Source organism: Rhamphochromis sp. 'chilingali' (genome assembly GCF_963969265.1).
Source record: "Rhamphochromis sp. 'chilingali' genome assembly, chromosome: 14".
Classification (NCBI taxonomy): Eukaryota; Metazoa; Chordata; class Actinopteri; order Cichliformes; family Cichlidae; genus Rhamphochromis; species Rhamphochromis sp. 'chilingali'.
Window position 1 is genome coordinate 29,631,755 of NC_137941.1, and position 17,601 is coordinate 29,649,355.

Genomic DNA, 17,601 nt, shown 5'->3' on the forward strand with positions numbered 1-17,601 from the left:
GGCACATCCAACATACTGTTTTACTTTTGTCCATCAGGGTCATACTTCACATGAAAACCAAAATAGTTTCAGAAGAAAGCAAAAAAGGTGCACTTGGGACAAACTGAACCAAACCTATGCTTGTTGCGTGAGGAAAAATGATCAACATGCTTTTTGTGCCATTTTTGTTTGGTGGTATAACTATACTTGAGAGATTTTTTCAAACTCAGACCAGTGCGTTTCAGCCAGGGGCGGAGCGTGGGGGTGGCTTACTGGGCTTAAGCCCGGGTTGTTTTTTCAGAAGCCCGGGGTCTTCTGGAGTGTAATTTTTTTCATAGTTAGATGCCTGGCTGACAACTGTATAAAACAAAAAGTACACACAATATTCGAAGCACATAGTGCACACTGTGGGAATTTACGACTGTGCGTGAATCCCCCCTGATATTGGTATGATCCGAGCTCAGGCACTAAGCGACTGAGCGAGAGGGCGGGGCAGCTGCTGCCTGTGAGTGCGCTGTTGGAGAAACGGAGCCAGCCATACTAAGGAGAGTCTAAGTTTGACCAGGTACCAAAGCAAATCATTCGTACCGTACAAATAATGTAAATATGACGGTGCATCACGAAAGATTGATATCAAACTGATCACTTGACCAATATTACGTTACTTGCTCTTCAAGTGAATCAACAAATGGCGAAATGAAAAGCCGAACAAATGCTATTTTTTTTTAGAGTCTTAGCTTACGTGTGTTTATTTCATATTTTCAGTTCTTACCCTCCCCGACTAAATCGGTTTCAGTTATGTACTGAAATATAAGAATGGACATTAGAGGGTTCTTTCAAAGAAAAAACTCAGGTAAATGTTATTTTATATATTATGCTTTGTATGTTGTTCAGTATATTTCTATGCAAAACAAGAGGAACTTCAATACACAGCAGGATATCCACAGTTTAAACCAGATATTTACATACACTTTATGGAAAACACAAGAACATTTTTTTACTGTTGAACATCAATTTAGAGTAAACTTGTTTTGTTTTGGATAAATATTGAAACATCTTTTGAATTAGTTAAATGTCAGAATAAAGAGAGAGAGATCTGTCTATTTTTATCACTTTGATCAAATTTAGGAGTACATATACACTAAGTTTATTGTTAATTAATAAGAAAACTCCAGACGATTCCATTCTGAGCTGAAGAAGCTTCTGATAGGTTAGTAGAGTCCATGTGAGTAAATTGGTGGCACACCTGTGGATGCATATAAGGCAAAACACAGAGTCTGTTTCTGTGACATGGGAAAATCAAGAGACATCAACCAAAACACCAGGAAAAGAACTGTGGAGCTCCATAAGTGTGGCTCAATTTTGAATACAATTTGGTGCCATTTACAATTACAGTTTTTCTCAAATGTTAAAACACAAAAGCCAATCCTGTAACCCAAATGACCAGTAGTCTAAACACATTTACTAAATGTAGCCACCATATTCCAGTACCATAAACACATGTCACATGAAGACACAATTCACAAAACACAACCCTCTGTACTCATAAATCTAAACACATTTTTCCTTGCTAAAACACATGTTGCAAAACAACTCTGCTCATATCCTCAAATGAAAGCCCATGTGATGCAAAATGCTTGCCACAGTCACCAATCTTTGAACACAGGGAACACACCTGGCGTCATTCACTATACACAATGACTCAAAATTGAAGACACTTGTTGCTAATGCTGTACCCACATGTAAAAGCAAGTTCAGAGTGCACAGTATGCTGAAGATTCCAAACAAACACAATGGATGAAGGCAGAGTCAGGGGAAGAGGAATTTGATGCAGAGGAGGGAGAAGAGCTGGCCCTGGAAGAAGAGGAGCAGGCCAGCGAGGAAGAGGAGTTCAAAGGAGAGGAGGAAGAGGAGCGACCAACGAGGAAGAGGAGAAGGCCAACATGGGAGAGGAGAAGGTCCAGAGGGAGAGCAAGACAACCTCGCACCATCATTACTGACGAGATGCGAGCAACAGCTCAGCGACATGATGCCGCACAGTGATTGTGGTGTGTGTGTGGTGTGAATAACGTAAATAAAAAATCTTCACACCCTGTTCATGTTTTCAAGATTACTGTTGTGTGCGATAGATTCTGTTTTTGCATTGAGTTGTGTTACAGTAGTGTATGTACATGCAGGATTTTCTATAGATTTATACTACTCATATGAAACTCACAAATCTAAATGCCTAATCCTCTGCAGAGATCTACGACGATCCGTTACTGTATAGTTTCTAAAAATATGCATTGGCAGTTATGAAACAAAGAACCTTCTCACAAATTGAGCATTGTGTTTTCAATTGTTTTGCTGTAGTGTGTAATGCTGTGTATAGTGTTTACAGTTTTGAAAGCTTCGAGCTGCTCTTTTGGTGTGAAAGTTTGAGTTTTGCAGTGGGAAGGTGTGGTTGTGTTTATGTAGCTTTAGAAAAGGGTGTTGTGTTTAGACATTGGAGAACATGGTGGAAACGTTTGTGAAATGTGTTTTAGCATTTGAGAAAAACTGTAAGAAATACAGATAGTTTCTCTCTTTACTCTTAAAGTTAACAAATATGTTTTTATATTTATCAATCTAAAAAAATAAACATTTAGTCTGATTTGATGTTACAATTTAAAAAAGTGTTTTTATCTGAAGAGTACATAAATATCTGGTTTCAACTATATATTTGATGATTGTCAGCACAAAGAGGGAGAGAGAGGAACAGAGAGGGAACAAGAGCAGGTGAGACACACATGTTAGTCAAATGGTTGTTTACCAAAAGTATCACCGTATCACAGGTACTCATGTATCTCGTACCTAGTGTTTCTTTTTAGGTTTGTTATTTTTCAAATTCTATATTTATTAAGTTATGCAGGCTTGTTTGCACAACAAGGCTAAATAATTATATAAACTTTTCTCAATCTAAATAGTGGACTTTGGTAGAATTAAAAAATAAGTGTAGTGCAGGTCTATGATGATTTTTAGTGCTACTATCATCTAGTTCTGATTCTGGTTCTGTCTTGGTTAAGTCCTCAGTAGTCCTGATTTTGAACTGTTGTAGTCCTGTTTTAATTCCGGATCAGTTCTGGGTCTGGTTGAATTGGGGTTTAGTCCTCGTGTCTTGATACAGCCCCGACTTTGTTCTGCCTTGCTGCTTAATTAAAAAACTAGTTTAAGGTGTCCTGCATATGTGATATATTTTTTTCCTATATGAAGTCATTCTTTTTTGAACAAATCTCAAAACAGAGCCTATTAATCTTTCAGTCATTTCTAACCCCATCCCACATGCATACTACCCTTTAGGGCTAAGCCCCGGGTGTTTCAAATGTCTGGCTCCGCCTCTGGTTTCAGCCATGTGTTATATAGCTAAACTGATAGCCAGTAATAGTAAGAAGCATTTACCAAGAAGCAGAGCCTCTTTTTCTGAAGTGATGACTCCTCTTGTGATAAGCTCGGTCCTCCGGTCTCTGCTGTGGTACAGAGAAGGAACACACCCGTTGATCCCCTGTGAAAACACATGTGTATGACAAAAGAGCCAAAACATAAGGGTACAAATACACTTTAACTACCAATTACTACATGAAGCTGATAACAGAGGGCTGGGAAACACCCGGAAATGAGTTAGCATTTTGCATTTGTGTTGTGTCCAGAACTGAATGTGTTTTGTTGAATAGTTTTTGGCGCGGTATTAACAATTACGCATTTGCAAGGGGCAAACTGAGAGAACAGAAGCTGCTGGGTGGCCCAACGTTTTCCCATCTACCTTTATGCTTTCAGAAAATATCTAAATCATTTATCCTAAATCAGTTCATATATTCTACATTAATCCAAAAAGCACGAGGAACAATGCCACTGGCTTTCTGTTGAAACATTTGTTGGATCTCATTGACATCAGCACTATATATTTGCAACACACAAAGAGCACACAAAACCCAAGCAAAACCTCATCATTTAATAAAAGGCATCACAGTGTTGCACTCAGGAGGTCCAGATTTTCAGATAATAGTACAGTGAATGCAGATCGACTCAGAGTAGCATGATACAAATGTCCGTGTCCTCCTGACTTCAATCAGTGTGCACTTCAGCAGCTTTGAGGCTAATAGTCCATCTCCCATGACATGTGCAGTATACAGACACTGTGTGTAAATGTGTACATACTGGGTCACTGAGAAGCAACAAAGTGCTGTGAGAGACAGCTGAGGACCAAAATAACAGACTGTAACCTCTCCTGATTTCACTCATGTTTCACTCTCATCAACTGTTTCCTTTGTTTGGGTCTTTACATTTTTAAAAAAAAAAAAAAGTGTGCTGATATTGTGTGAATCACAAACACAAGCATCAAATCTCTACTTTTCAAACTGTTGAACGGGGCCATGTTTGGCTTGACAACCTGACAAAAATGTTGTTTTTAAAAAACAAAAAAACAAAAACTGTCAGTTATTTTTCTGCCAGTCGACTTCAGCTCAGGCTTCAATTTTTACCTTTTCATGGAGCTCGCCGTTGGTCCCTTCCACAGTCTCCCCATTACTGCTCAGCAGCTGCAGAGACACACAGAGAGAAAACAGAAAGTGTTTGATGAGTCGCAGTGAAACTCAGAGTTTGAAGAAAAAACATTTGTAACAAAGAGTCTGTTTTTTCTGCTCTTTTATAGATGGGTCTGTTAGAAGGACAGGCTGGAAATGTGCAGACTGTGAGACCATTATATGGATACTCTGAAGAAACACTGTGCTGATAGCTGTTTGAGAATTATACATGTATTTATCGTGCACAAACAGAGACATGGCAAACTGGTCATTAGGCGTTATGGAAGGCTTTACAGAGAGCTGCCACAGAGACTTGGCCGATGTTTCCTCTCATCTAACTCCCTCCTCTTCCCACGTTCTTCTAACTTTATCATCCAGAAAGTAACCCACTCAGCAGTGGACTGTTAAATGGGCTAGATAAGTACAAAAGCTAAAAAAAACCTCAGAGAAAATAAGTAAAAATTTTAAAAGGGGGCATTTAAATTGACCGTAATAAGTAGTGACAGATGAAAAACAGCGATATGGAGCAGACTGTGGTCCCCAGTTTCCAGCAAAGACCAGTAAAAGAAGTTAAAGGTAGCGATTTACACCCACAATCATCTGTTATTAATACAGTCCTTGATTTGAAACCTTCTGTTTTCTAAGTATAAAATATGACTAAAGACACTTCTACATCCCCGGCACAACGCCATCGTATCTGCCTCCTTCAAACACGCAACATAACCTACAGCTGCTTCGACTCTGCGCTGCCAGTTATCCATCACAGAGCACTCATCAGCAGAGCCCGGCAACCTTCTTCTCATTACTGCAGCCAAAACCGCACAATGACCGCGTGAGCTCTCTTACCTTCAGCCAGCTGCTTTTACTCAACAGTTTCTGGGCAAAAGTCAGTCATGTTTTGGAGATTTGATGCTCTAAAAGGGACACAACTCATGTGCATGGGAAAAGTATGTGAGGATAATGTGGGCTAGGTGATTAATTTGCGGTTTGTGTGAGTCCAGCATAATGTCTGTGCAAGAGATATGCAGTGTAAACAAAGTATCTCCCAAAAACTGCATTAGCCATGCAGCTGCCACTGTTTCAGACTCTTCCTGCTCCTCGTGTGAACTCTAAAGAGGTTTGGGCAATCCAGGCTGTCACTGTTCCTCAGGTATGAAGCACCTGAAGCACCTACTTCATTTGGATTGTCTCAAAAACTTCCCCCACAAAAGCTCCTGTGGTATACAGGTGCGAGCTGAAGTACAGACGAGCAGCTGATTTACGTGCTGTTACCTCCGACCGGGCTTGTTCACCTCTGCCTACGGACTGGATTCATCTATGTGAAGCGTCTGTAAAACTTGGCAGTGAAATCACTACATAAAAAGTGTGTCTCCTCCTCCCCCAGACCTCCTCTGTTCCCCCTGACAGCCCTTTTATTCCTGCAGAATGTATGCATCTATGAAGTCTTAGGTCAGCCTGCAGTAATGTTGCTGTGGGATGTGGCAAAGAACCAACGGATAGCCAAAATAAATTCGTTTGTCTATACATACACTGCTCAAAAAATTTAAAGGAACACTTTGAAATCTCAGATCTCAATACCACAAAAATAATAGGTGTTCCATTGGATTTAGGTCAGGTGAGTGTGGGGGTCAGTCAAGCCAACAGTCAGAAAAGATGAGGCGAGAACATCAAAGCAGCTGATTCGATGCCACCACAGATCCGACTGAGTTTCTTTGGTCGTTCATAGTTCATCCTTCTTGTGAGTACCAAATAAACATTTCTGTGTTTCTGGAGATGTTTCAAATAAGTTGAAGCAGCCACAAAAATCTGGTATTAATGGCTCAGCCTTACACCTCCCCATATCTCAGACTGTTGACCTTGACATATACTGTTGCTATGAGATGAGAGTGAAAGTGAAACTGACTGAAGTCCAGTTCTCAAAACCTCTAGACGTTACACTTGGAATGCTGTGGTTTCACATATATGTCCAAACAGAACTGCTGTGAGAGGGAATTATTGTGAAGGGGTGAGCGAGGCAGTGGTGTGAAGGTGCACCTGCCCCACTAAAGGTGAAGCATCATTAACTCCAGCGTTGTGTGCTCTGTGTTACATTCAGGAGTCCCACGGTTCAGTTCTTCGGTGTTTGTTGTGAGCTGTCAATGCTTAGCTAGCAGATAGCGGTTAGTAAGTACACTAAACCAGGTTTTGCTTACTTGTCTGACACATAATAATAATAATCACACAAGATGCAGTGTGTGGATGATTTACTGTCAGTGAAAGGCCTTTAGCAGAGGAATAAATACTGTAACGTTACTTTCGCTGTAAATAAATAAATAAATCGATATTTATAATTTCTAATGGGTAATACGCAGAGAGTATTTTGCAGTTTCTAACACTTGGTCCGCAGGTATTTATAAACCACACACATGCCATCTTGGCCAGTCACCTCTCAGCTTGAGACCGCAGAATAACATCCTGGCGGGGCTGTTGCCATAGCAGCACTCATGTCCTTCCAACCCCCTTCATCCCCTCCATGAATTTAAGCTTCTGTGTGTGTTGCAGCGTGCTTTTTCAGTATACCGCACATGAAAGAGCCACAACAGAGAGACCGGAAAATGCACTTCATGAGAACATGAAGACTGAACGCTACAGCGGTGTTCTTGCTGGATTACTGCTGTGTTCTGTGTGAAATACCTGATTAAAAAAGTGTGAAGCAGTCAAAGGACTTAATGGCATTAAGCCTGAAAAAGACAAACATGTCTGGTCATTGCTATGTAGACACAGGGCTGACTATAAGGAGTCCAAACAAAAGGAATCCAGTCAAGCGTAACAGAGTTGTACATCATCATGTCCCTGGAACGTCTTACTACTTTATTTTCTAAAAATTACTTTAACTGCAGCCCTGATTAAGATAAGGAGAAGAGGGAGGATGGATGCATGGATGGATGGATGGATGACTACTTTAAATTTGGTTGCCAGTAATGGAGGGTGAATACTAATTGGCGCACACCTTGTCTCTGAGGCTGAGTACCTCCCCCTCCAGGTAGCGGTGCTCTTCTCTTGCCTGCTCCAGCTCAGTTTCCTTGCTCGATAGCTTCTCTTGTAGGTTCAGAAGTTGCTGGAAGACAATCACAGATACACATTTAACTTAACAATATCAATTTAATAATCACAGGTACCTCCCAGGTACCTCTAAATAACAAGATTTGACACCGCAATATATATTGGGGCTGATATATATTGCGGTGTCAAATCTTGTTATTTAGAGGTACCGGGGAGGTCATCAAATGTCATCTTTATGGGAGAAAAAGTTAATGGAAAACTTTAAGTTCAAGGGGTCTGAGTGCCTACCAAGCACCTGGCTCTCACATTTCCAACTGAGTTGCAGCTGTGCAGCTCAAAATGCAGTGGTCAAACATAAGGCCCAGGGGCCAGAATCACCCTGTTAAAGAATAGACGCTGCTGGAAAATGTAATGGAAACCATCAATTTTGGACTTTTAAATATATTTCACATTTTTCTACTGTCTACTGTAGAGGCTCTGTCCACAGTAAAAAAAATAAAAAGTGATTATTGAATTTTCTGTTGCATAATTACAGTGCAGTCTGGCCAATGAGGTACCAGAGTGCTTTCTGTAGTTTTTTACATTTATGTCTTACAGTTTAAGCCCAAAGCTGACAGACGCCTTTCATTTACCACAGCAGGATCTCTTTATCGTGTAGAAATATTGAGACATACTGTTGAAATTGCACTGCTTGTTTTTACATCAATATATCTCAGGGATAAAAATGTGCAGTTAAAGTTCTTTACACAGACATAGGAGGGAGTTTTACTGGTCAAAGTTCGCTTTATGTGGCCCCCAGTGAAAAATGAATTGACATCCCTGCTATAGAGTAAATTTCTGGCTTCTGTGAGACGACTGCTGTTGTTATTTGGCGCCATGTAAATAAATCTGAAAACTAAAACTGGCATCAGGACATATTTAGATGTGCAGTCTTACTGCAGGAGAAACTGTTTTGTGACTTTACTGTTCACAGCTCTGCATTTCCAGGATGACTTCAGAGAGTTTCAGGTTAACATTAGCTTGTTTTTCAGTTGCTGAAGGTTTGCTGGTTAAAGTCATTAATTTGAACATGGAGGAAAAAGGAAATGATGTTTACTTCTACTAAATAAAAGAAAGCCAAGATGCCAAGAAGCTGTAGGACGTCTTGCTTCATGTCTTAGAAGATGAGAAAACAGAACTTTGACTTGAGGCTGCAGCTGTCAGTGAGTGTTGTGAGAGGTTTTTATCTGCCTGCTCCCTTTACCTACACTCAACACTTTGTCATCTTATTATTCTCCTAGTGCTGAAGCCACTTTTATTCTGATTTTAGTCTTTTTATCACAATAAGATGTTTATTATTTAAATGAACTGACTGTTTCATTCATCGTGTACGCGTTCATATTTTTTGCATGATGCGATGTCATCTTAACGCTGTGATGAAGTATATGAAGCAAAGCACTTATTTTGTTTGTCACAGCTGATCATCTGCACTGAGGGGGAATAAAAAAAAACAACGCTGCATGACAAATGAGAAGCGATAGCAGTGTGAGTTTCCCCTCACACTGCTAAGAAGTCAAGTAAGCAGCACATTTACAATGAGCCAGCAGGGCAGTGTGTGCGTGTGTGTCTATATGATGGTGGTTGTCTCCAATGTGCCTCATTTTATCAGTGCTGTCAGTTTAGATTGAGAAAGACAGGAAGTCAAGTTTAATCAGGCTAACTCGTGGCAAACGAGCTGCGTGCTCCGACACAGCTTACTGTGCTCCATGAAAAAAGTAAAGTGAGGAATAGTGGGAGAACTCAGCAAAGGAAAACACTGTTTGGTTGTTGGTTTTTCTGTGTTTGCTTGTGTATGCTACGCTTCCTGCTCTTTTCTGATCAAAAAAAAAAAAATGCTTTCTTGCAAACACTAAAAAGACTTGAGCTCATGGGTTTCATTATTCAAGTCATTTTTAAAGACACATTCCTCAGATTTTACAAAAGTAGCTGGTCTGTATCAGCAGAATTCTGAGAAAAAAAAAGGTCAGAATTCTGACTTTTTCCCCTCAGAATTCTGGAGAAGAAGAAAAAAAAAAAAGACATGCCCACTTTTTTCTCCCAGTGGCCCTAATCCTCTTCTGTAGCTGCTCCTTTAAAGGTCACAACAGTGGTTGATCTGCATCCATCTCACCCTATCCTGAGCATCCTCCTTTGTCACCCTCCACCAGCTCCATCTTCAGCATCCTTTGGCCAGAATATCTAGCACCCCTCCTCTGCACATATCCAAACCATCTCAGCCTTGAGTCCCTGACTTTGTTTCCATACTTAAGCTGTCCTTCTGATGTACTCACTTCTAATCCTGTCCCACAATGAAAATCTTAACATTTTTAGTTCTGCGACCTACATTTTTTAGTCAGTGCCATCATCTCCAGAGCATACAGTGTATGCCATACATCATAACAGATCTAACTACCATCTGCTAAACCAGGGGTGTTGAACTCCAGGCCTCGAAAGCCGGTATCCTGCAGGTTTTAGATATCACCCGGGGTCAACACACCTGAATCACATGATTAGCTCATTACAAGGCCTCTGGAGAACTTCAAGACATGTTGAGAAGGTAATCTGACATTTAAATGAGCTGTGATGGATCACAGCTTGGAGTTCGACACCTTCGTCCAGCCTCTCTTGTTCTCTCCTGTTGTCCGATGCTTTGGATGGTTGGTCAAGCTTCACTACCATCTAGTCCTTGCACTGTTATACCTATCTGTGTTAAGATTCCTCTGAAATCTTAACCAACCCCCCCCCCCCCCCAAAAAAAAAACCCCAAAACAAAACAAATTCCTATACCCGTTTATTGAATCAATCATTCTTTTAGCAAAACCTTTCATGATTTATTTACTGTTTTTATAAAACACTAAACATGTTTTCAATGTTGATGCTTAACAGTAATCACAGTTGGCAGAAGTTAAACATGGTTAGAGAGCAGATGTAACTCATAATTGTTTGCACTTGTTGGATAATGATGTGATTGTATGCTGGTTCAGAGTGTACAGCCAGGAAGGGCTGATGTGGATGGAAACAATGTGAGAGGCAGAGGAGGACGACTGCACATAAAAGGTGTTGGAAGAGAAGGCAAAGGAGGAGGTGGAAGGGGACGAGCAGGAGCAAACATTTCAGATGAAATTTGAGGAACTGAATCAAGGATTTTTTTTTAACTACTTGCAATTTCTTTGGAATTTGAAAGCAATCACACGAGGGAGGTTAGTGAGTTAAATTTCAACACTGTTTTTAAACTATTTTGATGGAGAAGTTAACAAATGTTAAGTAGTTTTATGAGCTGTAAAGGCTGCTCGTGCAATCTGAACACAGTTTGGTTGCGAACACAGAAAAAGCTTTGATGTGCATATTTGCAGCATTTTGGGATTATAGCTTGAAAACTGGGCTTCGAGAAACATGTGGAAAGTTTTCAGCAAATGTGTCGTAGCAATGATGAAAAACTGTGAGAGAGCCCTAGAGCAGGCATGGGCGAACTACGGCCCGGGGGCCACGTGCGGCCCGTTAAACGTTTTGATCCGGCCCGCCAAACTTGAAAAAAATTTAATAAATTAACCTTGTTAATGTTTTATTTCCCCTGCAATTCTGATGTTTCCTCACTAGATGGCGCACTCTAGATATATTGGCTTTGTTGAGGTGAAGCGGCGTAGGCCTATTACTCCACGTTTGCACTTTACCCTGTGACCTACCGCCCCTCTATGAAGATGAGCGGTCCCAAGAAAAGGAAAGTGGACAGAGAATGTCGAGTGTTCAAAAAGGAGTGGACAACTAAATATTTTTTCACTGAACACCGATCATCTGCTGTTTGCCTGATATGCCAAGAAACTGTGGCGGTTTTTAAAGAGTATAATATTAGCCGTCACTTTGCCACAAAGCACGCAAATTATGCTAGCAAGCTCTCAACAAAAGAACGGGAATCTGCTGCTGAGAAGTTGGCAGCTAATTTGAAGGCTCAGCAAAGTTTTTTTCACCGTCAAACTGCCATTCAAGAGTCAAGTACCAAGGCCAGTTTTATGCTTTCATTCAAAATAGCAAAGGCCAGCAAACCACTGTCAGAGGGCGAGTTTTTAAAAGAATGTATGGTAGAGACAGCAGGTATTTTGTGCCCGGAGACCAAAGACAAATTTGAGAAAATCAGTTTATCACGGCGGACAGTGACTCGCCGTGTAGAACTAATAGATGAAGATATCACCAGCATATTAAACAAAAAGGCGAAGTCATTCACTTTTTATTCTTTAGCACTGGATGAAAGCAACGATGTCAAAGACACTGCTCAGCTCCTCATTTTTATCCGAGGAATCAACGAAACCTTTGAAATAACGGAGGAGTTTTTGACAATGGAGTCTCTGAAAGGACAAACACGGGGAGAGGACTTGTTTGAACGAGTGTCTGCTGCCATCGAAAACATGAAGCTTCCCTGGAGTAAGCTTGTTAATGTCACCACAGATGGATCTCCAAATTTAACGGGAAAAAACGTTGGCCTGCTGAGGAGAATCCAGAATAAAGTGAAAGATGAAAACTCTGACCAGGATGTGATTTTCCTCCACTGCATCATCCACCAGGAATCTCTATGTAAATCGGTGTTACAGCTGAATCATGTTGTGAATCCTGTGGTGAAACTTGTCAACTTCATACGCGCACGGGGACTTCAGCACCGTCAGTTCATTGCGTTCCTGGAGGAAACTGATGCGGATCACCAGGACCTGCTTTATCACTCCCGTGTCCGCTGGTTGAGTTTGGGCAAAGTGTTTCAACGAGTGTGGGAGCTCAAAGAGGAGATTGGCGTGTTTTTGGAGCGGCAGGGGAAGACTGATGAATTTCCTGAGCTGAGCAACAAGAGCTGGATGTGTGACTTCGCGTTTGCTACAGACGTATTTTCACACTTGAATGAGCTCAATGTGAAACTGCAGGGGAAGGAGCAGTTTGTGCATGACATGCACACAAACGTGAAAGCCTTCAAATCCAAGCTGGCTTTATTCTCCAGGCAGATTTTGAACAAGTCATTCACTCATTTTCCTACACTAGCCACGCTGAAAGAGGCCGGAGCAAAAGTAAAGAAATACAGTGAGTCACTGGATGCACTGCACGGAGAATTCTGCCGTCGGTTTTTGGATTTCGATAAAATTGACAAGTCACTTCAATTGGTGGCCTTTCCTCTGTCACAAGACCCCGAAACAGCTCCAGAGGAGCTTCAGCTCGAACTCATCGACCTTCAGTCTGACCCTGCCTTAAAAGAGAAGTTCAGCTCTCTGAAACTAAATGACTTCTATGCTTCACTCAATGATGCCGCGTTTCCAAATCTAAGGCGAAGAGCGCAGATGATGTTGGCTTTGTTCGGCTCTACCTTCGTGTGTGAACAGACATTCAGCGTCATGAACATCAACAAAGCCAGCCACAGATCCAAGTTAACAGACCTACACCTCAGATCAATCCTGAGAATCGCCACAACAAAACTAACTCCAGACTTTGATGCGCTGGCTAAAAAAGGAGACCAACAACACTGCTCCCATTAAAATGTGTGTCTCTCCGTGATACGCACGTTGTTAAAATGAACAGTGCGCGCAGATCAACTATAACGCTTCACAGACTGACTTGCTGCAACTGTTTCGTCCTTGCACTGGTCGTTGTTGACTTTTGGCACCGGGGAAACAAATTGAATAAAAGGAACAGGACAAGTACATCTGCATCTCCTACCGTTTTTGGAAAAAAAAAAAAGAGTTAGGAGGAGAGTGATGTGATATCCTGAAGGATAACAGAACTTTCAGTGCTTTAAAATAAAATATTCATTTATTTGATTTTCAGTGTTTAAAGGCTCATTTCGAAGTCAGAGATTTTATTGTAATGCTTTTCTTCATTTTCATTGGAAATTAAAGCACATGTTTTCTCCATATCCCAAGATGTGTATTTTTCCCCCAATGAGGTGATGTTTTCAAAGCATGCCATCTATCTACTCCTGTTCCGGCCCCTTTGTCAAATGTTAGAACTCAATGTGGCCCACGAATCAAAAAGTTTGCCCACCCCTGCCCTAGAGAGACTATTAAATATCCTAAATAGCTTAATAAGACGCTAAAAAATTAGATAGAAAGTTAGCCGCAATCATTCACTTTATCTTAAAGGAAAGATTTTAGGGGCTATCCCAGCTGTCATACGCTGTCTTTGGACTCTGGGAGAAAGCCAGAGTACCTGGACAAAACCCAGACAGGCACGGGAAGAGCAGACTCAAACCCGGGACCGCTGCACTACTGTGGTTTCTCCCAAAAGCAGAATTCAAGTAAAATATCATCTAAAATCTGTATTTGCCGATTATCAAGAGGATCTGTAACCTGTAACTGCTCAAATTAAGAAAAGCAGTTTTTGTTAGTAAGAAAATAAATTGTTTACCTGCCTAACGAATAGTTTCCTTCTTTTTTCTTAAAAAATACAAATAGAGAGCATCTGCCCCGGAGGCCTGACTTAGATGGTTGCCGTGGAACATTTAATGAAGAATCTGCAGAAGCAGCAGCGAGAGTAACACAAACTGTTGTCTTCAGTTCTGCTGCATCAAAATTCATTGTAGAGAAATGTTTAGAACACGTTCAGCAGCACCAGTGTTCATTTCTTCATTATTATAGGCCATTATTCATTCACTAATTTACAGTATTGATTAAGCAGAAGTGAAATTGGGAATCACGCTGACCTGGTGACGGTAACAAGAAATCTTACTGTAATATATTCTTCCGACTGATATTGAACCATTATGGCCAACACTGTTTACTTTGTCCTCGTGGTTGTGGAGGTCTTAATGATTGAACACGGGGATGCTCCTCTGTTTGTTTTTATAAACAGCCTAGGGTTTAAGCAGCAAATACATTTTAATGTTTTCAATTTAGAGCAAACGTCTTCCAATAGAAGGCATAAAAAAGATATTTAAAAGCAAAGCTGAACAGCCATAAATGGCAGATTACATATTATTGCAATAATTTTCATGAAAGGTGTGACTCAAAGTTATGTAAAGTTTGACTATCAGCAGAGATCAGAGGGATTTCCTAAGCTAAAAGTACGATTAAAAGGATTATAGTCACTTCTGAGAACCATGAAAATGTGATGTGCAGGCAGACAAACAAACCTGCTGCATGCTGTGCATGCTCTGCTGCAGCAGCTGGATCTGAGCCTCTGGGCTGTGAGGGTGTGTGTGCGAGTGATCGTCTTCTGGGCGGCTGGCTCTGCTCTGCTCCTTCCTCAGGAGCTCCACCTCGTTCCTGTAGGCGTCCAGCTGCCAGCGCAGGGAGTCGTTCTCCTCCTTCAGAGAGGCCTGAGTCTGATCACACACTCCTGCGGGAGGAGAGAGGGAAGAAAGGCGGGATCCGGAAAGGTGAGGGAGGAAAGGGAGGAGATGAGAGTAGGAAAATAAGAAACAAGTGGATGAGAAAGACAAAAAGGAGAGAGAAAGAAACAATGGAAAGGCCTTGTGTTGTTAAAAAAAAGAAGAAATGAACATGAGCATCTCATTCAGGGTCCACATCAGTGATGTCCCCACAACTTCATCCTGCTTTGGTTTGTTTTTATAATTGAAGGGTTATATGAACAGCAGATTTAATGCTGCACAGGCTGCAAAGTCTCTTGTCAGAAATTTCTTTTTAAAGGCTGGTTTAAATAAAAACTGCCTTTACATGTGTTCGAGTAAACCCAGCTTGAGCTATTCTGTTTGCTGCACAAGAGTTTGTGACTTTTTATTGGTTAAAGTGCCACACAAATAAACCAGCTTGTCTAAATCACATAAACTCAAAGATCCTGAGGAGCTCTTGCGAGCAGAGCACCAAATCGGGGGACCAGTGAAAAAAAAGGTGTTTCTAGAATCTGGACGTCTCAAAGACAGAATTAATCTCAGAAAAAAACAATTTTACTTTCAGTGTTCACACTTTTGCGTGTGGCTGAGACAAAGCAAAGCACAAACAGGAGTGACAGAGAATCAGGGGAAAAAATTGGCACGTTTTCATCATCCATCATCATCTCTAGCCGGAGGCCTCAAATTCACACCTTTAGTCATTTAATGTGTGATTTGAAAGGTGATATTATTACCATTTTCCTCAGTGCGCATCTTCTTGCAAGGACTTTCATCCGACTCGTCATCCGACATCTCCATCTCCTCTTCCCGTCTGATGCCCATGATCTCTTCGCTGTGGGCGTTCCTCAGCTCCTAAAACATTACAGCCAGCAGAGACACAGAGCAACAGCGGTCCTCAGCTCACTCGTGAAGAAATGGGATGTCCTGTTAGCAATTACATCACACGCATGCCGTTACAAGTGTCGTATTTGTAACAAGTTGGGGCAGAAAGGTTGTGTTTGCGGTCTAAAAGGTTTCCAAACATTCTTAGAAGTTATCTGTGTCAACTCAATGCATTCTTCTCTGTTCCATGGTTACAGTTCTATGCATCTGCCTTTCAGCCACAGATGTACAAACAGATTGCTTTGATGCTAAAGAAAACTTTAAAAACTGACTTTAAAACAAACTCGCAGCCACCTCTGAAGTTATAAGAAGCTTCTTTTATGCACTGAAACACTTCCAAACTTTGAGCTGGTGTAGTTTGATGCACTTCCTTTGTGCTTTAAATTCACAATAAAACCAGGATAAAAAAACAAACCACCCAATAAAGACATACTCTAATAAATAAGAGTGTGTGTGCTTTTCCTATTTTAAGTGTGAGGCTATGTCTAGCATTCTCGATGTGTAGCTCACTCAGTCACTCATGTATCCTGTTGTTTTATTGGTTCTCTGAGTTTAACATGCTTTTTACAGCACAGAACAGCCAGTGTCAATTATACCACTTTGTTTTATATTATTTTATACTTTAATTATTACAACAGTATGTTGTTGTTAACCGGCAATAATACAAATGAATGTCATTCAATAACAACTGTGGGTGAATTTAATCTGTGGCTCTCTTCCCCAGCATGTCCTGTCCTCCTCCCCTCACCCCCAACCAGGCAGATGGTTGCCCCTCCCCCTCTAGCAGATCCAGGGTCTGCTGGAGGGGGAGGGGAGGCCATCTATCCTGTTTCCTCCTTAAAAGGGAGTTTCTCCTTCCCACTGTTGCCAAAACGCTTGCTCAAAAGGGGTCATATGGTTGTTGGGGTTTCCTTCTCTGTATTATTGTAGGGTCTTTACTATATTAAGTGCCTTGAATTGATTTGAATTGAAGTGAACTGAATTTTTTACCACAAAGCGTCCATTCAGATATCGGAAAGGGTTAAAATTGGATTTTGGCTGCACTGATGCGTGGCACCGTGGTGGCTACATCCAGTTTATGGTGGCAACTCAGCCGTCACATTGTTGCAATAAAAACATTTTGCGGCCTACCTCCCAGCTCCATTGTCATCATTCCCATTGCTTTCATGAACTAATCATTCATCAAGCGAAGCACATACGCACGAGATGTAATAGACTGAGAGCCTCTTGCCTGCGTGTCGTATTATCTTTCACTTCTGCAGAAGTTGCCTGTGAATCAGATCTCTGCCATTTTCGCCCATATTCATTAGCTTTTCATTTGTGGGCTGTGATTTCACAGACCATTTCCTAACAGAATAATATCCATCTTCACTGAGGAAAAATGTGCAGCCTGCTTCCGAACAGTTAGCAGAGACACTCCTGTTGTTGTAGAAATATGGATTCATATAGACTTACCATGAACGGTAGCCATTAAAGGAAGATCTCACAAGGGGACTGAATCTTACTATAGATGAATGAGAGCCTGTGGAATTCAATACCTCTTACCCAGAATATTAACTGTGGTGACACCAATGCCTCAGTCAAGACCCTTGTGTGTCATACAGTTTTCGCTTTGGCTACCCAAAATATAAAATGCCAAAATAAAGACAAATGAAAGAATACAAACATGCTAAGAGGATGCCTTTCATTATTCGCTTTTCAACCTGGACCAAATCACAGCATCCATCCATGCATCCATCTGCCTATCCAGCCATCCATCCGCCTATTCATCCATCCATCCATGCATCCATCCGTACATCCATCCATCCGCCTATTCATCCATCC

General features: G+C 41.2%; 2 protein-coding genes across 3 annotated transcripts in view; both read right to left on the reverse strand.

Moving 5' to 3' along the window:
• LOC308410028 (GDP-Man:Man(3)GlcNAc(2)-PP-Dol alpha-1,2-mannosyltransferase-like) overlaps window positions 1–9,178 on the reverse strand; it is a 115,369-nt gene extending 106,191 nt beyond the window's left edge. The window contains exon 1 of the mRNA XM_080903100.1: window positions 9,174–9,178. The gene's annotated coding sequence lies outside the window, so the exon portion shown is untranslated. The remainder of the gene's footprint in view (window positions 1–9,173) is intronic.
• Window positions 1–17,601, reverse strand: part of enox1 (ecto-NOX disulfide-thiol exchanger 1) — a 151,164-nt gene that overhangs the window by 9,891 nt on the left and 123,672 nt on the right. For both annotated transcript variants that reach the window (XM_080903097.1, XM_080903098.1), the window contains exons 10-14: window positions 15,630–15,747; window positions 14,677–14,882; window positions 7,507–7,614; window positions 4,476–4,532; window positions 3,397–3,499 (exon numbers count right to left, since the gene is read on the reverse strand). In XM_080903097.1, the coding sequence (XP_080759223.1) occupies window positions 3,397–3,499; window positions 4,476–4,532; window positions 7,507–7,614; window positions 14,677–14,882; window positions 15,630–15,747 (592 nt within the window). The remainder of the gene's footprint in view (window positions 1–3,396; window positions 3,500–4,475; window positions 4,533–7,506; window positions 7,615–14,676; window positions 14,883–15,629; window positions 15,748–17,601) is intronic.